Below are 25,233 nucleotides of genomic sequence, written 5' to 3'. Positions count from 1 at the left end.
CGCTTGTCGCAATGGCAGGGCCCTTAAGCAGAAGTCTTTGAGCTTCTCCTGGGGAGTTGACTTCGAACGTACAGCACAATCACTTGCATGGCCAAAAGGCTTGTAAATATTTACCTTTGAAGGGCAAATTGATGTTTTTGGAACAAAGGTTATTCACACAAAGGTCTGGTGGCCGTGGTGGATGATGAGACGAGGCAAGAATTTACTTGTCTCAGACTCTGGAAGAGGACAGACCAGGAAGTCAGGCTTTCTCATGGCAGAGTCCAGAGATAGTCCCTTTGCACAGAGGCTGCAGGGAAATCCCAGCCAGGTCAGGGACACTGGGCAGCGAGTTGCTTGAAGATTCTATGGTGTCAAACTGTACAGAGGGAGCGTCCTGGGCTGTGAGAGGATCACGGCACCCAGTGCCTGCATTCCGCTCATCCCACTGCAGTGACCCCAGTCCAGGCGGTGCCACTGGGGCCCGCAGCAGGGAGCAGCCTGAGAGCCAAAGTAGCTGTCCTGGAAGGACCCAGGGCTGAGGGAGCGAGGTGGGGCCAGTCCGTGAGGAGCCATGGGGGTGGAGGATACGCTGGGGCCTGTGTCTAAATTGTGTTGGAGTGTTTATTGAGTCTGTGTCTGCAAGACCTGAGTGTCCAGGGATTAATCACTGTCCACTGGGGAAATGAGTCCGGGTGGGCAGAGGTGGTGGAATATGAGATAGGGTAGGGGCCAGACAAGGGCTGCAGAAGGTGGCGAGTGGGGCTGGCTGGCCATCCACCCTGCATGTCACACATGTCCCTTCCACATGGCCACAGAGCACTCTGGGTGGCAAGCCCTAGAGATCCTAGAGGGCCTTCAACTCTCAAAGGAAAATTTGTTGTTGTTTTTGGTAAGTATATGTTTGCACTTCTTATACGTTACTACCTTCTTATTCTCCTGCGGTATTTCCCTGGTACTTCACAACAGACACCAGCCCATCCCTGTGCCCAGAACTGAGCTGGGTGCTGCGGGAGACACTGCCTCTGTCCTCAGGCAACCGACACCGCCTTGGGAAGCTAATGATAATAGTGCACATAAAAACTGTTGAGTAAGGCTGGATGGGGGGAGGGGGAGTGTTGAATTCCAAATGTCAGCTCCAGCTAATTGGTGACTCCCTAGGGTATTTCATCAGATCTAAGACCCCATTGATTGTAAAATGCTGTTTTATGTGTTCTTAAGAGAGAAAAAGATGGTGCCAATTAAATTGTGATTGCTTTCTTGTTACTTAGAATTTTTATTTTCAATAAGTACAGCGCCCTGTAAGGGGAGTATACTTACTGAAACATCCTTTTACGACTTACTTAGACATAGTATTATTTTTAACATGTATTGTTCTTTTTCATTTGTACAGTGGAGAATAACAAGGAAATAAACTGGCTGTGGTTTTTCCAAGCTTCTTCACATTGAGAGTGTTACCGATTGTAGCACCTTTGACTTGGAGCTGTCGGGGTCTAATTTCCCACGTGGCGCGGTTCTCTGTGCCACCGGGAGCACTGGCGAGGCACTGTTTCTTACAAGAGTGCTCTTGACTTTTCTCCCAAATCTCTCTGGCTCTTATTCTGTAAACTGATGTGCACACAGGTGATGACACTATGGCACAACTGACACCTGGCAACATTGACTATAAGACACATCTTGGGTTTCGAAGTTATCAAACTGGAAAAATATACACCTTAGACTCAGTGAACAGTCCATATGGATTCTGAGTCCATATGGATTCCGAGAGTCAAAAAAGACTACATTCTTGTCCTTAAGCAATAACTCTCCCCCTGTATCATTTGCAAAACTGAATGGTTTCCATTACAGGGAGTCCCCTGAGATCTAATAGAGTCTGGAAGGCTGTATGCATGGAGTAGGTCTAAAAAGGTGAGATTTGGCCCAGACAGGAGGCGAGCACTTCCAGGGAGGGAAGAGCGCAGTTTAGAAGGTTCAAGAGAGTAAACAAGCATGTCACATGGACAGGGCAGTGTGGCAGCTGGGCGTGGGTGGGGTTTAGACAGGGAGTGTGGGCTCTAGAAGCATGAGTTTTTGCCCTAAGAAGTTAAGCTCAAATTAGTGTGTTTCACTTGTAGAAAAATAATAAATTGCTCTCCTATTGCCATAACCTTCATTTCTTTCTTACCATAGGTCCTGATGTTTTCAGTTCCAAGAGCCTTGCCATTCAAGCCCAGAAGAAGATTCTGAGCAAAATAGCCAGCAAAGCCGTGGCCAGCATGTTGATTGATGACACCAGCAGTGAGATCTTTGATGAGCTCTACAAAGTCACCAAAGAGCACACCCACAACAAGAAGGAGGCCCACAGGATCATGAAAGACTTAATCAAGGTGGCAATCAAAATTGGGATCCTCTACCGGAACAACCAGTTCAACCAGGAGGAGGTTGTCATCGTGGAGAAGTTCAGGAAGAAGCTGAACCAGACCGCCATGACCATCATCAGCTTCTACGAGGTGGAATACACCTTCGACAGGAGTGTGCTCTCCAAGCTCCTACACGAGTGCAAGGACCTGGTGCATGAACTGGTGCAGCGACACCTGACGCCCAGGACCCACGGGCGCATCAACCATGTCTTCAACCACTTCGCTGATGTGGAGTTCCTCTCTACCCTCTATAGTCTGGATGGAAACTGTAGACCCAACCTCAAGAGGATTTGTGAAGGAATCCATAAATTGCTCGATGAGAACGTCCTTTGAACATTTTCGTTCCTCCTGGACTTTGCTGCGTTCATGTTACTGCACCCAGCGTGGTCTGGGTGAGAATCAAGAAAACAGGAAGAAACCCTTGTCAAAGACACACCTGTGTTCTGTCCTTTTCTTCCCTCCAGTGTTCATGTCGAATCGAGCTCAGGTGGGTTTATTCCCTGAGCTCGCTGATGAGGTCTGTACTTAAAATCACCTTTGTCTGCAAGCCCGAAGGACATTTTGTCTATTCTGAGCAGAAAGGCTGCCCTGCTCTTCAAGGAGACCTCAGTTCATCTTGTGGAGTGGAAGGAGCTCTGGACCAGGAGTCAGAGGACATGGGTTTGGTTCCCAGCTCCACCAGTTACGGCTCCTCTGTCCTCTGGGTCTTGGAGCCAGGATACCTGCCTGTCTGCCTTCTAGGGCTGCTGTGAGGATCAAATGAAACAGTGTATGTTCATGCTTTTGAAAACACTAAAGTAGGGTCTTACTTTCCCTTCAGGGTGTGGGAGGGTCCGACCTGGATCCAGACCACTACACAGCAACGAACAGAACAATAGTCTCTGGTGGTCTGGGTTTGCGGTCTGTCTCCAGATGTGCTCTTTCAAACAAACTGGAAATGAATCTAAAGGTGTGAAAAATATAGCGGCCATTTGGGAGGATGTTTCTCAGAAGCCGTCTTTTAGGTCTCAGATGTGCTGATTTATGACCCTCCGGCGGGCACGCGGAGTTTGCCACCCGTTGCACAGAAGCGAACTGTGCTCTGCTGTGGGACCGGCTGTCCCGCGTCCCAGGGGCACAGTCCATGAGACACGGGAGGGCTTAATCTGGCATGCACAGGCGAGCCAGGCAAAATGAACCCCCCATCTGTCTTTCTGGGTCCTTCATAGTCATTCTGTGCTGTTTTCTCTGGTTCATTAATAAATTGAAACTACCCCTCCAACAAGAGGTTTTGGAATTGTTATTCAAAAATTAAAATCCCCTGGAGTTATATACAGTGTTAAGAATAATGGGATTTAAAGGAAGAAGAAAATGGAGAGTAAAGCCTCTGCCCTTAGACCCTGAGGGGATGTAGCCCCAGGGGAAGCCAGGTAGGGCTGTGCCCCTGGTCTAGGGAGAGCCAGCTCAGGGGTGTGGAGAAGGGAAGGGAAGGAGAGAGGGAAACATCAATCAGTCGTCTCTCACAGAGAGGCAGGAATTGAACCTTTCGCTTTGTGGGCTGACACCAACCCCCCTGAGCCACACCAGTCAGGGCATCCTGCCACCTTTTCGTCACACTCTCAGCAAACGTCAGGGGAATGTATTGTCTTACAATGTTGTCTGGAGGACACCACATTAAGAGACGTGCTCTTCCTGCATCACCTCCTGTCCTGCGACGCCTCTTTTGTAAAATGCCACATTAGCTCAGCCCTCTGGCTTATGCCACGCCATGGTCTCTAGCAGGAACATCAAGAGGTGGTATGTGGGAACGTGTGAAAAAAAACCTACAGTGGCCATTTAGCCTGAACTAGCTCCCTTGTCAACATCAGTGCAAACCATGCAGGTAAGTTCTTCAGCTACCAGCACTCATAATTAGTTCATAGGAAGGATGTCCGGGGAGGAATGGGCAATAGTTAAGTAATCCACTGTTCTCCATATTTGACAGCCTCCTCATAGACTCGAGGACTAACAGTGATGCCCTGTGCCAATCTGGGCTGGGGAAGTCGTTGGTAGTTTGGGTACAGCTGGTGGAAACCACAAGCAGACTGCTCCCCTTCTCACCCACCCAGTCGGCAGCAAACCCCCCAGCAGTAGCTGAATGCATTTTCACATAGTCCTCAATGCTCGCTTTGGTGTACTCATCTGATTAGGGATTGTGTTCTAGTTTGAGAGCTGGTTCTTTTTTCACTAAGCCAGGTAGACCTATCCAGAGAACTGCGACCCAAAAAGAATGGGTGGAACTGTCTTCTGCCCATCTGAGACACAGCCAGGAAGAAGGCAGATTCCCAGGCAAAGGAGGGCTGAGTTCTGACAGCCCATGAGTCTCTACAGGACCTGCGACGTCCTTGTTCTGCTCAGAGAAAGATCAGCGCTTCCACCAGCAGGTCTCAGCAAGGGCAACAACAGACATCTTCTATGGCCTTAGGCTTCCCCAGCTGAGGCAGCCAAGGGGCTCTCTGTACTGCAAGGCCAGCTGAGTGTATCTCAAACTTACCAACATTAGCCGGGGGAGCTGGGCTACCCAGGGACAGGTAACCCGCCATTCCTCTAAACAGAGCCAAAACCAGCCCTGTGTACACATTTTAACCTACATTGGCATATAAGTTCAAGTAATTGTCGAATTCATCAACCAAATGAAAAGGTAAGAAATTTCAAATACTTTACATAACAATGTAGTAAACAAGAGAGAGGCTCTTTGGGCTGAAAAAAATGTGGCAGGCTAGCAGATGTGCATTTTGCTCAGAACTCTGTACAAAATTTTCAATAATGAGAACCCACAAAAACAAGGTTAGCATGCGCAGGCCTACATGTAAGTGGCACCCGAAATAAAACTGACTTCCAACAAGCAGCAGTACACACTCGCACAATTGATCAAGCCCCACACAAACCAGACAGCGCTGCCCGGCTGAGCAAATCCAAGGCAGACAGGACTCATTCTTTAAGGGGGTGGGGTTCCCCGGAGCAGCTTGTCTGTCATCTGGAATCCCCCGCCATCCCTGAGCACTCAGCTCTGTCCCCATGGGGAACACCAGGGACTCGTGCTGAAGGTCCCCCCCACCCTGCTTATGTGTCCCTGTGTATCTGAACCTGCAGGAAGACGTTTCCTGCCTCTGTGCCTGCCTGTGTCTGCATCACTCCTCGTCCCTGCGAGTCTGCATCTGTGAGCTCTGACACCCTCAGCAGCTCCAGGTCTCTGCTCAGTGACAAAATGAAAAGACTGCTCCATCTGTGTGTCTCCTCCAAACTCCCATCTCGCCCATCTGTACTTTTTTCAGAAGCAAATCAGTACACTCATTGGCTGCTCCAATGAACTTCTTCTATTCATTTACATATAAAAAGAAAGCAGGCTCGAATCAGGCCTGCATGCTCTCTGCTCCAATATCTTTGGAAAAATTGTTTTTAATTTAATATGGTTCCAGGTGTCAAGAGCAAAACCAATCCGGGAAAATTCTAGATCAGCCAACTGGCAGCCAAGACACTGCATTAGCAGGAGCTGTCCATTAATGGACTGGCTGGGACATGGACAAAAGTCATGAATCAGATGGCCTTGGAGGAGGTTCTGGGGTGGGTGAGTTGGAGGGGGAAGAGTCCATAAGTTGTAAAAGGAGTTTTACAATTTTTCTTTCATTCTAACTTTTAAAAAAATCACAAATCATCATCAGTACCTTCTGAATCATGAAGGGATGGCGACCGTAAGTCAGATGATGCCCTCTGGCTTCGGGGTCCGCGTTTCTCTTTGTGCTCACAATGTCACTCATGCTGATGGGTCAGCTCAAATGAGAGAAAAGTAACAGTGTGTTTCTCTAATAGGCCTGGGCACACCCTCAGGGTTGCAGGCATAGCTAGGCACCTGTGAGTTCTCAATTTTGAGAAATGTCGCTACAACACGTGAAAGTATAGGCTTGGAGAGAATGAATGAATGTCACCCTGCCCTTCATGGTGACTCGGTGGTGGGGCTTCAAAGGCTTCAGGGTAAACATGTGCCTGGGGACACAGAGGCTGGCTGCAGGGAGAGGCAGGCTCCTACATGTTCTGCCTACCCTTTGAAAACTGGTCAGGCAGAGCTACCATACCTAAACCAAAGAATTGACGAGCCTGTCCTGGCATTCCGAGTAATAAATCTCAAAGGTACAGGGAGGCCATCACTGGACACACTAGGCACTGTTGACCCCGAGGAAGGGAATAGTGGAGAGGGCTTGCAAAGCTTCCTTGTGAAGAAGAGACATCGCCTGGACTGGCCCACACTGCCCCAGTTCCAGCTTCACCTGCTGTCATGCAGATTCCCAGGTGTCCAGAGTGTGAGTGGTTCCAGGATCCCAGTAGCTCAATATTTGGCTGAATTGAAGAGTAAGGCATGTGGCACTCAAGAGCTCCTCCTAGTTCCAGAAGGAGGGGTTAGCCAGAGCAAGCAGTTTCTCACACCCCACCCTCACCGGCAACTCAGGGCCACACTAAGGGCCACACCTGTCCTTTCCCTTTTTTGTCTTTTATTTGCTGAGCTGGGGCAGGTCCCTACAGAGGAGGTGTCCTGGCCACCCACCCAGGCAGCATGAGCTGGGGCAGCCGGACCCCCTAGACCGTGGAATAGAGCTCTTCCTTACTGATTGCTAAGGCCTTTCTGGACCTGTTCCTGGGACAAGGGAGTCTGGGGATTGGCTCCACCTCAAGGAGGGCCTGGGTGGGAGCCAGAGCTTGGCACAGGGAATGCTGAGTGCCTGGGCTAGCAGGGAGGCAGCAATTAGGTTACATTAGGAGGGAGAGAACACTCTTCCAGCCTCTGGCACTTGTGAAGGCAGAGCCTGTGGGCTGGGCCCTGAGGAGTGGAGGGAGTGATTGGGCTCCTTCTACCCCTCAGAGCAATGTCTTCCCTGCCAAGAGGGTCATATTTCTTTAGTGATGGGAATGGGCTGCCCTGCTCTGTCTCAGAAACAGCTGCAACTTGATTTTAGAAATAGATGGTTGGTTTGAGGAGACAGGGGAGATGAATAGTTGGGGGTTTGTTTTCCTTTTAGCTTTCATAGGCAACGAAAAGTGGAATAAGCCATGAGTTGGGGGACTCAGTCTTATCTTGCCCAGTACCTGGTGATTTCCTTACACTTCACCTCTTGGGCCTGTTTCCTCAAGAGTAAAACAGAGTCGCATAAGGTCTCCCAGAACCCTTCCAGCCCCATAGTTCCTGAGCACCACAGGAGAGAGGCTCTGGCCGGCTCTTCATTGCAGGCTTCTTAGAAGGGAAGCTGTTCATTATTTAAATGGAGCAATAGCTTTCAAATAGACAGAGGAATGGCTCCTCGATGATCCCCTGCAGTACTTTTGGCCATAGGTCTAAATTCATGATTTCAGAAGGGAAAAGCCTTAAGCCAGAAAATGCAGGGTGAGGTCAGTCCGTAAAGACCAGTGAGCGGCACAATGTGGGCCCAGGTGGTCAGCCAACGCCCAGCCTAGCAGGTGCCTGCTGGGATTCAAAGTTAGGGCTGACCCTCTACTGAGACACTTCCCTTTGAAAGCAAAATGGGTCAAACTCCAGTAACACAAGTCAGTGAAGATAGGGTAATAAGCAAAGTCAGGAAGAAGTCATTACTGATTTGGGTCAAATATCATAGGAAATTATCAGAATTAGGTTTAAGTATATTAAGGCCATTTCCCCAACAAATGGGACATTTTGTGGAGTTCTCAAATCGTTTCCCCCCACTGTTTGAAATATTGTTAAAACATGTCTTTACATAGTGTATTCCATGCTCCCCAGTGTGGTGAACACATTCGCTCACTGAAGTAACATTAGCCTTCTTCATATGTGCAACTAGCATTCTTTAAAATACCTCTAATACCTCTAATACATGTCTTTACACAGGTTACCATGCAACCTGGTGCTGTGAACTCACCTCTTTTAATGACCAGCTTTACTGAGATACACTTCACATAACATACAATCCACCCACTTAAAGTGTACAAGTCAGCGGATTTTGGTATATTCATAGATATGTGCAAACATAACCACAATTTTAACACACTTTCATCGGCTCAAGAAACCTGGTACCCTTTAGCTCTCACCTCCCTGTGCCCGCTCAGCCCTTACTAGCAACACAGGAGTTGCTCTGTCCCCACCCCCGCAGGTCGCACAGAGTGATTTCTCAATACCGGAACTGCACTGTGCAGTTTCAGAACAAACAAATGCCGATGACGCGTAATGAAGACTCATTGTGCAGAACCGGGTTGAGCCTCAAGCATCATACCTGAGAAGCCCCTTAGTTTTTGAAATTTTACATTATTTAAAAGAAATTCTCTCATTACCCTCTTAACGGGCAGTCTCTGCGAGGAGGCAGATTCATCTAAGTGTGAGGATGACGGGAGACTGAAGTCTCCAACACTTGTAGAATCATCTACTTCTGTCTTGATTCTATCAGGTTTTGCTTCATAGATTTTGATGGTCTGTCATTAAGTGCATAAACGTTTATAATTGTCGTGTCTTCTTGCCGTATTGAACCTTTTATTAATATGTAACATCCTTTGTCTCTTGTAACCTTTCTGGATTTAAGTCTATGTTGTCTGATACTAGTATAGCCATCCCTACTCTCTTTTGCTTGCTACTTGCATGGAATATTTTTCCCACCCTTTCACTTTCAATCTCTTATGTGTCTTTGGATCCAAAGTGAGTCTCTTGTCAACAGCCTATAGTTGGGTCATATGTTCTTTTTCCATTATGTCAATCTCTGTCTTTTGATTGGAGAGTTTAATCCATTTACATTTAAAGTAATCACTGGCAAGAAGTGACTTCTGTCATTTTGCTACTTGTTCTCTACATGCCTTATAGATTTTTGGCCCTCATTTCCTGCACTTCTTATTTTGTGTATAGTTGATATTTTGTAGTGAAATGCTAAAATTCTTTTTCATTTCCTTTTGTGCATGTTTTATAACTCTTTTGTTTGTGGTTCCCATGGGGATTACCTTTAACATGCCCGAGCTGTAACACTCTAATTTGAACTTACGCAAGCTCAACTGCAGTGACACACTAAAACTCCGCTCCTTCCCAGCTCTGTCCCCACCTCTTCCAGTCGCTGTCACGCAATTATATCTTTTCACGTGTGTCCAAAACCACAAATTAATAATTATTTTAAATGTATTGGTCTCTTAAATCATGTAGGAAACAAAAAGAATAGTTACTATAATAACACTAGCTTTTATAATTGCCCGTGTATTTACCTTCACCGTGATCTTTATTTCTTCGCCCTTCCATTCCCCTCTGCAGGGCTCCCTTGAGCATTTTGTTTGTTTGTTTTTTGGGGGGTTTTTTTGCAGGCCAGGTGTAGTGATACCAAACTCCCTCAACTTTTGTTTTTCTAAGAATGTCTTAATTTCTCCCTCACTTTTGAAGGACAGTTTTGCCAGACACAGGATTCTTGGTTGAGTTTTTTGTTGAAAACCAGACATTTGGATCTCAAAATGTGGTAACTCTGGATATCAGCTTCTCCCCCCTCCCAGTTTGCTAGTTCAGTCTCTGCTGTCCTTATTTTATTGTTGTAGGCTGTCCCTGTGCCCTTCCCTGGGCATGCACAGTCACTTTCTAATTATCCCCATATATGCAGTTGCTTCTGAACATGCTTGTCTTTAACATCTGGCTCCTAAAAGGGAAAAATGAAAACTATAAAGGGGAGAAGATGCTGGCGCTTTAAGTTCCCTGGAAGTCACATCAGCTGGAGGGTGAAGCTCTTACAACAACTGCGGGAGGTGCAGCAACAGTGACCACCTGCCTCTTTGCATCTCTCATCAGAGACGACAACCACTGACCAGAACCCGTATTTGAGGACACAGTCCTTTCCACCCACCCCGATTCCTGCAGACTGTGTGCAAGCTGCTGCAGGAACATGTGCACAGCTGCCTGCCCCGTGGAAGGGAGCAGGGAGTAAGCAGCTGCTATTGTGCTAGGACCTGAAATGGACCACAATTAACCATCCGATCCTTCCCCTGAAAGTTGTAAGCCTTATTGTATAGACCCCAGAGTTTCAAAATAGTTACATCCGGCAAATTCTGCCAGTGCAATTGTTGTCCTGGTGGGGAGACAGATTTCCTATTGCCTCTTACTGCACCATCTTCCCAGAATGCTCTGCACACTCACTCTTCAGTCTTCTATCATGCCGTGCCCTATCACCTGTACATATGTATGACATCCATTTTCATGCTACGGGTGTTCAGACCACTGAAGACGTCATGAATTCAGCTCAGCAATGGTCACAGGCCAAATGCAAGGACTTCTCAGTCTGGGAGAACCAAGGACTCACCTCTTTAAATCTCTCAACTACCTTTTTGCTATCACGTATACTCTCACATTTTCTCCAAATTTTCCCCCAATGGGATCAAAATCCCAAGAAAAAGAGAGAGATCTTCATGCTGTGTTTGTGTATGTGTACACATGAATGTGGGTATACAAGCACCTTCTTTTTAACTCCCAAACCCACAAAAAATACATATATATATTTTTTAAGTAAAAGCCTATTGACAAATTTCCCAGACTCCAAGTTAACTACAAACAACAGGATTGCTTGAAAGATTCTTGACAAAACTTAACATCTCCAAGAACTTGAACAAGGAAAAGCAGCTCATGGGCCATGCTTGATGCCTCTGGGCCTGGAGCAGGTCCTCTGACCGTCACTAGTGGAGAGAAGTGACATTTCCCCTGGCTCCTCTCCCCTCTCTGCCTCTCACCCTCTGAATGATGCTGGTCTCATTGTGGACTAATTAACACACTGGGTTGATGCGGAGGGAGATTGTCGGCCCCTTCACCCAGAAGGAAACTTGACTGGGCTGCTGAACCGGGCCTTTGTAAGGAATGGGTTCCCCCTGGCTCTCCTCCCCCACCCTGTAAATGCCCAGGGAGAAAAGGCTGGACAGGGGAGTGGGTGGCCCTCAGAGTGGTGGCTGGCCAATTCCTCACTCGCCTGTGAGTTCCCAGAGGAAAGGCAAACAAATCAGACTACACTTGGCCGCTGGCCAGTGAATCTTTGAACTTCTTCAGTTAAGTCTTTAAAACTTTGGTTCTGACCCAAATCTTTTGCTCCAGCATAAAAACTGCTGGGCCTCAAGGCTCTCTGTTTAGGGAAACAGTGTGTCTGTGGCATTTGAATAAGGGTGTTTATCTAAGAAATGGTTCCTTGAGTTCTACCAGGTTCTATAACGAGCTCAGTGTGAGCTCACTTTCAGCCTTCAAACCTTCCTGAACACCTAGAGTGTTTACCTACACCTGGACCTCGGTTGTTGGGTATATTCACTTGTGAATGTTCCTAACTCTGTCTTTTTTCCTCGTAAGTCCCCAGTTGTGCTTTGTAAAAGGGCGGGGAGGTTGCTGAGTTTCCACTGAAACCAGGACGAGAGAGAACAAACTCCAGCAGGAGGCATTTGAAAGATATTGGTCACTGGTATTCACTAAGCAAAGTAGCCCTGGGGCTACTAAGAAATCGGTGAGATACAAGGTATGGGTTTTTTTTTTTCTTAGACTAAATGGGACATTAGTGTTTTTTGTTTCATTCCCTCTTTGTTGCTGCTTACTTCCAAAGCAGATTATGTGGCAGACACCCGCTCTCCAAAGCCACATCTCCTGCCCTGATGAACAGAAGTCTCAGGAGAAGGGAGAATCAAGTGTTCCAGACCTAGGCGTTCCTCTCAGTCCCAAATCAATACCTTCGCTCCCACACCCTCCCGGAAATAACATCATTGAGTCCACTGTAAGCCTTTGAAAGGAAGTCATTTGCCAGTGAGCCACTAACCAGTGGCTTTTCAAAATCTACCCTATCACCAATTCACCTGTACAATACGATCATTCAAACCCTGTCACCACTTCACCTGTACAACATGAGCATTCAAACACTATCACCAATTCACCTGTACAACATGAGCATTCAAACCCTGTCACCAATTCACCTGTACAACATGAGCACTCGAAGAGCAGCCCACCCTCCCCAGAGGGGCTCCTTAGGAACTGGACTTGAACCTCCCCAACCTGAATCTACCTGCTCCAAACCTACAGCAGGTCTGGGAATGAAAGGCATCGAGAGAGTTCCCCAGAGTCCCAAATAACTGGACAAGTAGCTGGGAGCAAAAGAGGATTCCAGAGTCAAGGAAAGAAGAGAGAATCACAGATCATACCCTGGGCATATTTTTAAAGATAACTCTAGTGGTCAATAATTGTTAGCCCATTTCCATAATTGCTCTCGTAATTAGTACCTTCATAGGGCCAGACCTGCATGCTCGCTTTTATCTGAATGACTTTTAGTGACAATAGAGGGAAACCAACTCCATTTCAGAATTAAGTTTCTTTTACGGCACACTTCCAGGCATGTCCCGGGGCACGGAGTGTTGTAAAATAACATTTTATGTTACTCTAAAAGTGTCGAGTTTACATGTACAAAATGTGCTGGGCCTAGTATTTTAGGAGACCACCACATCATTTATAAAGATGGGCACCATTAACCAGAGAAAAAAAGAGATTCCAAAGATGCCTGCTCCCTGCATTCCCTATTTAGGCGTCCTTTTTCCTTTTAGACCGGGGGCAATGCACATAGCGTCCTGCCATCCCCAAAAAGGTTTTACTTTAACCACTCATAAAACAATTTCATATTCTATCATAATATTTGTGGTTTAAATATGCTTGACCTCACTGTGTTATGTTTTCATTTTTTTTTCTTACCATTATATTCAAGTATTTACATGGAGATTTCTGAAATTGGCCAGAACTCTCATAGAGCGGGCAAGTTATGCGAGCAGATGAAGCAACCTATTCATGGATATTTATGATGTTGTAACTTTCTGAAACGCTATGACGTCAACGCCTCATAGGAAGATAATATTGCTAGTGCTGGTATTTATGGCAAGTCATAAATGAACGTGTGGGATGCCTATTTTGGGTAATGGCTGCTTCTGGGGCTTTGAAAGAATCTGTCCCTGTAGGTCACCTTGACATTACTCTCTCCCCCTCCGACAGAGGATTTCTGGATGGCAGTTGAAGAGCGGGCTGATCTGGAGGGAGGCCAGCAAGGCTGCACGTGAAGGGGTCATTGTCACCTGCCCAGGTAAAGGGTGGCTGGGGATTCACAAAGCTGTGCATTGGCTTCTGCAGCTATCCCTGCTCTCATTATCCCCACAAGAACTGCAACCTCACTGCTTTGGAGCGCAAACACAGTACAGAAATACAGAAAGCCCAGTAAGGGGTGGCTCAGTTCCCTCAAGGTGTAGTGGGCAGCATCAGGCACTCAAACAAAATAGGGGACAGGTCTGAATCAACCGAGGTTCAGTCAGGAAAACAGAAAGCACTCCAGACACCTCATTTAGTACAGGGAACTGATTACCCAGTTGATGAAAGAGCTGAGAAGCCTAACAGGGTACAGTAATGCATTCCGGAGATCGGCAATAACCATGAACCCAAATTCCACTAACCCTTAGGGCTGGAGGGACCAAGAAAGGGAGGCAATGTTACAATACTTGCTCGTAGGAGCGAGGGCATCCAGTGTGAATAAAATTTGAAGTAGATTTTGGGCATGTTCTGACCTCCATTTCCATCTAAAGGGTTTTTCAGAACGCCCAGTCTAGGGGGCAAAGCTTTTACAGATTATTTAAAAGGTTAAAGAAAGCCAGTGTACCCCATGGTACTCAGTCTAGATCCCTTTAGGCATCAGAGGAATGTTGGGCCCTTTCAAGTATTTTATTAAACATAAAAGAAAGGTAAAATTAAAAAGTACATTTAAAGTTGTGAGTATGTAATACAGTTTATTCTTATATTATTTATCAATTATTGTATTATTGTCCATGTGAACAACTGTAAACCTACTTTTGGTTTGCTGTATGAATTGTTAATATTAACAGAATAATTATTTATATAAATACAAATCCTATATATAAAGGATTTTACCAGCCCTTCTCCCTGCCCTTCCCTACCCTAGCTGGCTCCCACAGTCCGTCAGAAGTAGGGAGACCATATTTCATGGTTTGCCAGGGACAACTGTGCTACACTTGTCGTCCTGGCATCCCATCTTTTTAGCATGTGTCCTGGAATTTTCATCTTTTTTAAAAGCTAAAACTTTGAAACTCTTAGAAGGAAAAATCTGCCTGACCTTGGATTAAGCAACATTTTCTTGGATATGACACCAAATGCACACAGCAATCAGACAAAAATAAATAAATAAACTGGACTTCATCAAAAATAAAAACTTTTATGCTTTCAAAGAATAATATTAAGAAAGTGAAAAGTCAATCCACACAATGGTGAAAACACTTGCAAATCATGTATATGACAAGGGTCTAGTATCCAGAATATATAAAGAACTTATAACTAAACAATAAAACAAGTAACCCAATTTAAAAATGAGTAAAGGATTAACAGACATTTATCCATGGCGTTAAGCATGTGAAAAGATGCTCAACATCATTACAAATAGGGAAATGCAACCAAGACCACAATGAGATACCGCTTCACCCCTAGGATGGGTGTAGTAAAGATAACAGACAACAACAAGTGTTGCTGAGGACGTGGAGCAATTTGAACCCTTACACATTGCTCCACAGGTCACGCACCCCTTGTCCTGTAGTGGAGGGTCTGGGGAGAACCACAGGAAGCCTGGTGTGACATCTGGTGCTTACTTCCTCTCCTCTCTAGGCTCCTGGGACTGGCAACTGCGCCCCCTTTGGCCCAGACAGTAAAGTCTCACATGTGGCCTCAGCTGGCCCTGCCCCTGGTAGAGACACGCATGCTGAGCCCCAGTCCTGCAGCCCTGGGCTTGCTGCCAGCACTCTGCACAGGAGCTGGCGGTCTGACGATCCATACGATGCTCTGCTGGGAGAAGTCAGGGCACATTAATGGAGAAACTTTATATTCAGGGGGTCTCAAGTTGATGTGGCTGAAATAATTCACTAATTTAAAAAAGGTATGTTATGTCTATAAGTAAAAGTTAATAATTTCAAACATGTTTATTTCATTAAACAATTATACATGCAGCTGTGTGTGTATGTATTCTGATCACTCGTTTTTGGTGATGGTTGTTCTAACACAAAACACAAAAAATACCAGTGAATCGTCAATCATCAACGATTAACTTGTTGAAAATACTTTTCCTCTGCCTTCACAATTACCTGCTTCAATTAAATAAAATAATTATAGCATTATTTAATTTCCTGACCCACCTGCCAAATTAATCTAAAATAAAAACAAATTATTGTAATTTCTCAATTTTCTTTAGACTACCTGGACACTCGGCATTCAGAATGGCTTCAAATCTGTAAGTAACCAAGAAAAGAAAAGGCAAAATGTGTCTCCCTAGTAGAAAAAGAACCCTCCCGGAGACAGGCCTGTCAATCTGCTCACAGAAGTTACGGCACCTTTTAACTGGCACAGCTCTTAAAGGGCCAGCGGCTTCTCACCAAAGCCAACAGGTGTGGAAGAAAATAAAGAAAAAATGAAATAAAATAGGCAGAGGATATTTAAGGACGATCATAAAATCCCAGTCTAAGTACTAACTCTACTGCTACATCTGTGTGATCTTGGGCAAGTCACTTAAGGTCTCTGAGCCTCAATTTTCTCATCAATAAATAAGAAAATAGCTGTGTTCAAGGGCTTGGGGACACAAGCCCATGGCAGTGTTCGGGAAGAGCTTCTGACCCAGTGGCAGTCAGGAAGTGTTTCCGTGTTTTTGTGATGACAAATTACTTTTCCTTGGCAGCTTTATAGATTTAATTAGAGAGAATCGCTGTAGATAGTAGATAGATTATACAGAGAGGTTAAGGCTAGGAGGTACTTGCAGTCTACAAGCTGGGAGCCCTCTAATGCAAGGGAGGTTGGTATTTTAAACCCACTGTGTACTCCTTAAGACAGAGAGGACAAACAGGCTTCACTCTGAGTGGCTAACTCAGACTAACCATTAACAGATGCCTGCAGGGCTTTGGTGGGAAGGATTCTGAAGCTGAGTCTTGAATCCAAAGGTAGAAGGGATGTGGCTGACTGCAATGTGTGCCCTGATCGCAGGACAGGAAGTGATGGCACGTTCCTTTCCGGGTCTTCTATGCACAAAGGACTCACCTGCCGTGACTGTGGTAGCCAACTTCACAAGAGAAACTCAGACACGTAATAGTACTTCTTAAATCAAGAAGTAATTTGGTAAAGAATGACTTCATTTAAAAAATATCTAACAAAAATGCCAACAGTGATCAGATCCAATGGCATGACAAAGACAACCTGAAACCAGAGGAAGAGGCCGGGACGGGAGACTCTGTTGGACAGCCCAGGGGCTGACTTTTAACCTTTGTTAAGTTTCATGTCCACTAGGAAGCTTGAAGAAATAAGAACCCGCTCCCCTGCTCCTCTAACCGCCCCTTACTATATATTATGCACAGAGAAATCAGTAGTTCAAAGCCCACAGTATTTTCCCACAAAGAACATTCCCAAATACCACTCCCAATGCTAGGGAGAGTTCAGATCAGAGTGGCCTACCACAGACTTCTTAGCCTGGGGCTGCTCTAGCACAGGCCTCTGCTTGCACCCTCCTGGCCTGTGGGCAGTGTTTGTTGATGCAAATCTTCAAAGGCTTCATTCTGATAATAATATTCCACAAATCCTTCTCTACTCCACCCTACTTTTTAAAAAAATTTTCTTATGTTTATGCTATTACAGTTGTCCCAATTTTTCCCCTTTTGCCCCCCTCCACCCAGCCCACCCCTCTCGCCCTCAGTCAATCCCCTCTCCATTGTCCATGTCCATGAGTCATTCATACATGTTCTTTGACTAGTCCCTTCCCCTTCCTTCCATCCTTTCCCCCTCCCTCTTCCTCTCCTACAACTCTCTGTCCCATGTTTCCATGCCTCTGGTTCTATTTTTCTCATTACTTTATTCTGTTCATTAGATTCCAGTTATAAGTGAGGTCATATGGTATTTCTTTCACTGATTGGCTTATTTCACTTGGCATACTGTTCTCCAGTTCCAATCATGCTGTCCCAAAAGGTAGGACTTCCTTCTTTCTGCTGCATAGTATTCCATTGTACAAATGGACCACATTTTTATAATCCACTCATCTACTGATGGGCACTTGGGCTGTTTCCAACACTTGGATTTGTAAATAGTGCTGCTATGAACATAGAGGTGCATAAGTTCTTTTGAACTGGCGTTTCAGGATTCTCAAGAGTATATTCCCAGCAATGCAATCACTAGGTCACATCCACTCTACTTTCTTAATCAGCTGACAATCGTAATTGCACTCTCTAATTGTAGGTTTATATCTTTAATAACCTGGCCAAACTTAAAACACACAGAGAAGGGCTCTGTATCTACACACAGTAATACCTATCTCTTCCTTCCAAATCCTATGTGGAATCTGATCGAGTGCCTTAGGAATTCCTAGAATAGAGCAGGAATGTGTCCTTCATGTGTCCCTGGCTAGGGCACTACCTCTTTTGGCCAAGAGTAACAAAGACTGGGTTTACCCTCCTGCCTTAAACAACTAAGGAACTTCAGAAATTATATGAAATCATGATCTTTTTAGACACTGAAAAATAATCAGCACAGGACTCTGACTTCCCTGAGGGAAGGGAAACAAGGCCAGGGCAGGTCCTGGACTGTTCCAGCTTACTGCTTAGCAGCAGTTCCCAGAGCACAAGATAGGGAGGAAAATTTCTAAGAGTTCTGGGAGGCCAGGATGGCTAGAATTTGGGATAGGAACAGTACATGTTTCCACAAGCCACAGTGCCGCCATGCTATAGAAGTGGCATTCTCAGAAGGGTGCTGCCTTATTGAGGATAGATTAGCACTAAAGACTGCTCTGGACCTGGCGTAACAAAGCTTAAAGGCAGGTCTTAAAAGGAGGAAACTGATTCCAAGTAATTTAACTGCTCACCAGAACAAATCTCAACACTATGTAAAAGAATACAGTGAAATCTAACACCCAACAGGGTAAAAGTCACAGTATCTGATATCTAGTAAAAATTACCAGGCATACAACAAGGCAGGGAAATATTACCAATAACCAGGAGACAATGCAATAAACAGAAACAGATGCAGGCCCTACAGTATAATGGTTAGCATTCTGGACGCTGAAACAGACACAGAAATCACAAAGATGCTGAAATTATCCAGCAAAGGTATTTCCACAGCTAGTAAAAATACACTGCATATATCTAAGAAAGTAGAAGAAAACATGACATAAGCATGACGAAGAGAGAAATTGAAGATATAAAAAAGATCCAAATGGAACCTCTAGAAATGAAAAATATTATATCTGAACTGCAAAACACATTAATAGCAGTTGAGACAAAGATGTTAAAATAGAAGGAACAAAGACAAGAATAGATAAACTATTCTCCCAGAGGTGGAGAGAAATTCTTCTTTTTAAGAAGACATAATTCTCTCTGAATTGCCATTAAAGTTTGAGAATAATGGACTTAATGTTAGGATTAGCAGTAAGGAAGGGATATGATAATCACTGATTGTTTTCTCTAGATTTGATCTTTGCAGGACTTGACTGAACATGAGACCCAAGACCAGACCGTCCCACAGAAATATAATGCGGTCACATATGTGAGTTTAAGTTTCCTAGTAGCCATATTAAAAAATAGTAAGAAACAGGTAAAATTAATTTTAATATTATAGTCTATACCAAAATATTAAAATTTCACTCATTAATATTTAAATTTTTAATATTTTACATTTCTGTACTAGATCTTTACTTTATGCTTAGAACACATCTCATTCTGACTGGCCACAGTTCGGGTGCTCGATTGCCACATGGAGCTGGTGGCTAACCCTGGACAGCGCGGGCCTAAGCAGTTGTCTCAGTCAGGGTAATGCTAGCCATTCCGACAAACACAAAAATTTCAGTGGCTTAACACCACCCAAGACTTATTTTTAATTCAGGTTACAGTCCAAGGAGGCTGACAGGGAAAAGAACTCTGCTTCATCCACAAACTCGAGCTTCTGCTTGATCAAACTCATGGCTCCAGTGTCTCCTTTCTGAGGACTTTCACTGGACTTCCTTTGTCGGGCCACCTGGTGAACTAACGGGGAGGGCGTACGCTGAGGAGCAGCAGCAACCAGCTCCTACTCTCCTAGGGGCAGATCACAGTTACTGTGAGAGCCAAGACCTCGGCTCGCTCACATTACATTACCAAAGAATGGGAGGGGAAGGAGAAGAGGAATGAAATGTGCTGACCAAAGAACTATCACATCTTGTGGGTGGTTCAGGATGAAGAGTCTTTGGAAAAGAGAAAAATTACAGCTACGCATGACGTGTGTGTCCTTCGACACAGGCAGTGATAGTCTTGCCGCCCCTGTCTTCTCCAAAGAACGTGCAACATAGATTAATATAATTACTACAGATTAATAATAAAATCGGCCAAAAACAATGGTCACTATGGGAAATGACAAACTTCAATACTAGGGGCCTCTTCATGACCTACAACTGTTTAGAAAACCCTTTATTAAAACTGTAAAATAAACCATAGATACATTACACCACACTATACAAATGAGTAACTTAATAAATTAAGGGGGAAAATGCTATAGTACCACACAGATAAAAAAGCCCCTTAGAGTGCCCAATGCCAATCACAATCACCTCCCTACCCCGCAAAGTAATACTACCTGGGCATTTATTACGATCACGTCCTTGTATTTCTTTTAGTTTTAATACCCAACTGTGCACCCGTAGATACCATGGTCTCGCCCAGTTTTTAGAAACTTGGTATGTCCCTTTTAATCTGAAATTCCTCTTCAGGCCTTTCTTTCCCTATCTGTTGAAGAACCCAGGCCATTTGGCCCCTAGGATTTTCCAGTCTTGAATTCTGCTGATTGCGAACTTGTGTTGCAGTTAAACTTATTCCTCTGTCCTATGTATTGAGTTACAAGCTGGCAATTCAGTCTAAAGACTTGAACAGACTCACATTATTCTACCACTTTGGATAAAACCATAGGTGATCTGTAGTCTTTCATCAAGAGACCAAAACATCTGCTTGCCTTTCTTTGTGGCATTAACAGTCCCTGACTGGTGTTCAATGCCTAGATCCAAAACACACTGAACACTGCAAAGTGCAGACACTCTATCATTTGTTTTCATTTACTGGCAGGAATACTTTAAGAAATGCTTCTCTTCATCTGCTGTTTTGCTACCCAGGGATTTAATCTCTTTATTTGCTAGTTTTCAAGACCATGAATTTATTTCCTACAATCAATCCTCCACTGAAGCTCAAATTATGCCATTTTTGGGTTTAAAAAAATTTATTTATGTATTCCCTTTTACTGAATTTACTGGGGTGACACTGGTTAGCAGAATTAAATAGGTTTCAGGTGCACATTTCTACAATACGTCACCTGTACACTGTATTGTGTTCATCACCCGAGTGAAGTCTCCATCCAAATTACATCATTTTTGGCCAGTGGGAGTCCCTTCAACTTAGCTACTGTGTGTCCTTCCTCATGACTTTAGTAGTCTTTGACGGATTCTTTGCTACTAGGAATAAAAGACATCCCAGGCTCATTTTGTTATAATTTCTGCCCCAGACCTAGAATGAATCATTTCTCCAAGAAGCCCTTGTTTCTTTTAGTGGGAAATGGTGTTACAGTAATTCAGGACTATACTCTTGGTGGTAGGTGGTACAGCAAGTGTGTATAAAATGAGAACTACATATAAAATGAGAACTACATGTAACTGTCTACTTTGTTTCAGAGAATCCTGGTCTCAAGGATACCGATTGTGACAAAATTGAAATATCCTATAATTACTCATTTGTTTTATCCCACATTAGCCCTAGATAATACTACCATTACCAATTACTAAAAATATTTTTAAAATTTTACATATGCCTTTTCTGTTTCCCCCTATTTTTCAATTGTTCTGTATCTACGTAAGTTTTTCTGAGTATAAAATCCTTAGTTCACATCTTTCCTGGAGAATCTAAAATGTATTATTCTATTTTCTTCTTGTGTAAAGCAAGGGTCAAAAAGTCTGATAATTATTTAAGTTTTCTTTATAAGTCATTTGCTTTTTTTTCTTAGATGGCTAACAATTTTTTCTATTTTAAAAATGGTTCTGTATTCTTACTAGAATGTCTTGTCTTGGTGTCTGTCCACTGAGATCCTCAGGTCCTTCTAGTTTCAACTCATTTTTTAAAATTGCACTTTTAGGAATGCTTCCTGAAATTATTGTGTTCCATAGTTGTTTTGGTTCTGTGCTTTGAATTTCTTTTAGAAGCTCCTACAATCCATATGTTGGACCTGCTTTGCCTATCTTCAATATTTGATACTTTGAATATTTACCACCATTTCACTTCATTTGAGTTCATATGGCTCTAATTTATGTTGTTCTTCCTCCTTCCATTGGTCCTCTTCCCCCTACAGAATTTGTATGGGATTTGACCATGGTATCTTTTTGTTGTTTTTATGTCTATAAAATTAGTTTTCCTAAATATTTTGAAGGCATGATTCAGAAAAACTTTTCTAACTTTACAAAGATTTGGGGGGTTTTTTGCCCCCTATCATGTTAAAATATAATGGCTACTTGCTTTCTGATGTTGTCTGGTTCTGCTAAACTTCCCCACTTTTGCCTGGACCGTCTCTTCCCTTTATCTTTATCACCCCCTCTTTTATTCTGTTCTCAGAAGGATGTTAAAAACTGACACAGAAACTGATAGGTCGTGACCACACAAACTACCATGTGCATTACCTCATTTCACTATCCTATAAGGTATTCTTATTATCCCCATTATACAGACTGGAAACTGGGACACTTGGAGTATTGAAGTAATTTTCCCAAAGGTACAAATTACTAGTAAGTGGAGCCAGGAATCAGATTTGACAATATGACATTAGAGCCTATGTATCCTGCTCAATTTTGACACTTCTCCAAGCAGGTTCTACTCAGTATGTTGTCTTTTTCTGGAAAAGCAGCATAACTAGTTAGTTTAAAGAGTTTGTATGGCATAGAATGCTCCAGATCTTACTGTGACTTGCACGCATTCCTATGAATTGTGCAAAATCCTGTCCAGTTTTAGATGCAAACCTCAAACTGACCCGCTGTGCTTTCCACAGACCTGCTGGCTATTCTCAGGTCTATCAGACAACCATTGTTTCCCTTTGCTTCCTCCTTCAGAGACCCAAATAATATGCATGTATTTTTGGCTTTGGTGACTTGTTACCCATCTGCTTGTATTTTGAGGCTCATGGGGTTGCTTTGTCACTTAGTTTTGCGGAAAAAATTTTATGCGGGTTTTGGCTTTGTTATCTAGTTTCTCTGCCCATTTATATGTGGAGATTCAGAGAAACTCAAACCGTAACTGCTACTGCCGCCATCTCCCCAGGACCTACAACTTTTTATATACTCACATAAGATTCCTCCCCCAGACCTGCCCAATTTTTCCAAAAATGCCCTTACTTAACCTCCCAAACACTCAAGAGTGCATTACTTTCAATCAGTTTCAATTGCAGGAAAGGGTATGGAAAAAACTCAATCACAAACCACCCCGTTGAAGAAGAGCAGGGCGGGAGAGCATCTAAAACAGTAGTTCCCAGACTCGGCTGTGCACCGCAACTACCTGTGAGTTTAACGTTACTGAAGCCTGGGTCCCAGCCCCTCAGACACTCTGCTTTAATGGTTTACGGTATGGGATTTTAAAAGGTCCCCAGGCTCATGGACAGCATGGTGATTACAGTTAGTAATACTGTATTATATACTCAAAATTTGCTAAGATCCATGCGTTCTCACCATACACACAAAAATTAACTATGGAGTGATGGATGTATTAATTAACTTGACTATGGTAAACATTGTACAATATGTATATTACAACCTATATATAAACAATTTTTATTTGTTAACTGATGCTTTTTTCCCATACCACGAAGCAATTCTCTAGTTCTCTCAGCAGACATACTACACTGGGTGTCTTACAAATAAACTCAATTCTTACACTATCTACCTGGAGACAGCATTGATCTTATAAGTTAAAGGCTCAGTCCCACATCAGACGGCTCAGTGACTACTCCTACTTCAGATGCCAATTCCCAGTCTGGGTTGTTACCTGTGCTTCTGACCAACTGGCTATAAACTGGAAGGCCCCACACCCCCCTTTTCAGGTTCAATTAATTTGCTAGAGTGGCCCACAGACTTCTGGGTAACATTTACTTACATTTACCAATCTGTTATAAAGGATAATATAAAGGTTACAGATGAACAAACAGCCAGACGAAGAGGTATATTAGGTGAGAAACAGAAGGGTCCTGAGTGCAGAACTTCTGTCCCCATGGAACCGGGATGTACCCTCCTCCCAGGATGTGGATGCCTTCATCAACATGGAAGCTCATCAAACCCCACTGTTCAGGATTTTTGTAGAACTTAATCTCCAGCCTCAAACCTTCCCCCTTCCTGACATCAGTGGCTGGGGCTGAAAGTTCCCTAATCACTTGGTCCTTCTGGTGACCAAACTCATTCTGAGGCTACAGAGCGGCCCCACTTTGTCACCTCATTAGCATAAACTCAGGTGTGCTTAAAAAGGCCCCTTATGAGTAATAAAAGATACTCATCACTTCTGTAGATGAAGACTGGCCCAATGTTTGGGTTGAAATCATTTCATCTTTCCCGTAGTTCACAATAACTCTTATATTTAACCCCATCAACCTTTAATCAGTTAACTACGATGAAAAAAATCAATTTTTAAAAAAATTTTTATTTATTGTTGTTCAAGTACAGTTGTCTCCATTTTCCCCCCCCAACTGCCCCCCCCCGCCTCACCCATGCCCACCTCCCACCCTCAAAGCCTCTGGCTTTGTCCATGTGTCCTTTATACATGTTCCTTGACGACCCTTCCCCTTTTTGCCCCGCTAGCCCCAACCCCCTCTCCTCTGGTTACTGTCAGTTTGTTCTTTGTTTCAATGCCTCTGGTTATATTTTGCTCACTTGTTTTGTTGATTAGGTTCCACTTATAATAAAATCAGTTCTTATACCCTGATATCTATCATCAGTGGGGACCAGCTTGTTCCAAACACTGGTTGTGCCCTTACCTTCATTAAAATACATGCTAACTGTTCAGATCAAATGCCTCTCCCTAAGAATATCTATACCTTGCCTCTGTTCCTACTTGTCACATAATACAAGGGGGTTGAGGAGATGAACAAAGAAATAGATTTCTAATAACTTTTTTTCTCATTGAAATACAAATAATCTCTGGGCTCCAGTCTCTATCCATTTGGCACATGTCCTGCCAGACCCCATTAGGGAGAAACTTCCTGAGGTCAGCCATTTAGTCACATTGGCAATTTAAGGTTTTGGGGAAGGAAAAGTACTCATCCGCTTAGGAAAACAGTTTAAAATAACGAAAGTAAATTGATTCCTTCCCTTGGAACAAAGCCCACAGTGGAGCTGCAACAACTTACAAGGACCCACTGTCTTTTCAGCATTACAGGCGCTCTAAGCAACTCGCATCTTTTGACATCATCTGTACCTTCCCCACATCCAGGATTATCCTCAAGTTCCCAGGGCTCTCTAGGACTCATTTCTTAGGTACCCTTCCATCTTGGATTCATGCATCTACCATAAAGTTTCCCATGTGGTACAAATGAAACACATTTCCTTTAAGTAACTCCTTTTCCTCATGCTTTATCCCAGAGGGCCTGTTCTTTCCCGACTTTACTGACACTTCTCACTTTACTAATGTCAATATAGTTGTCTCTCCCATTACCATAGAGCTGACTTTTCTAAACAAAGGGGTGATGCTAACTGAGCTGGTAAATATGCCTTGCCATACCCATTAGCTCCCTATCTTTACCTTTACCTTTAACTTCTCACCAACTGCCTACTGCTTTCTGTCCTAGCACAAGTTTTTC

The 25,233-nt window shown here is 43.9% G+C and overlaps 1 protein-coding gene across 2 annotated transcripts in view; it reads left to right on the top strand.

The window, feature by feature from the left end:
- The window catches only part of TNFAIP8L3 (TNF alpha induced protein 8 like 3), a 38,216-nt gene extending 34,573 nt beyond the window's left edge, over positions 1–3,643 (top strand). For both annotated transcript variants that reach the window (XM_024567841.4, XM_045202135.2), the window contains exon 2: positions 2,149–3,643. In XM_024567841.4, the coding sequence (XP_024423609.1) occupies positions 2,149–2,711 (563 nt within the window). In that variant the 3' untranslated portion in view covers positions 2,712–3,643. The remainder of the gene's footprint in view (positions 1–2,148) is intronic.
- Positions 3,644–25,233: the final 21,590 nt, after the last annotated feature.

This window comes from Desmodus rotundus, chromosome 7 (genome assembly GCF_022682495.2).
Source record: "Desmodus rotundus isolate HL8 chromosome 7, HLdesRot8A.1, whole genome shotgun sequence".
NCBI lineage: Eukaryota > Metazoa > Chordata > Mammalia > Chiroptera > Phyllostomidae > Desmodus > Desmodus rotundus.
This window is presented reverse-complemented; position numbering and strand designations above follow the sequence as displayed.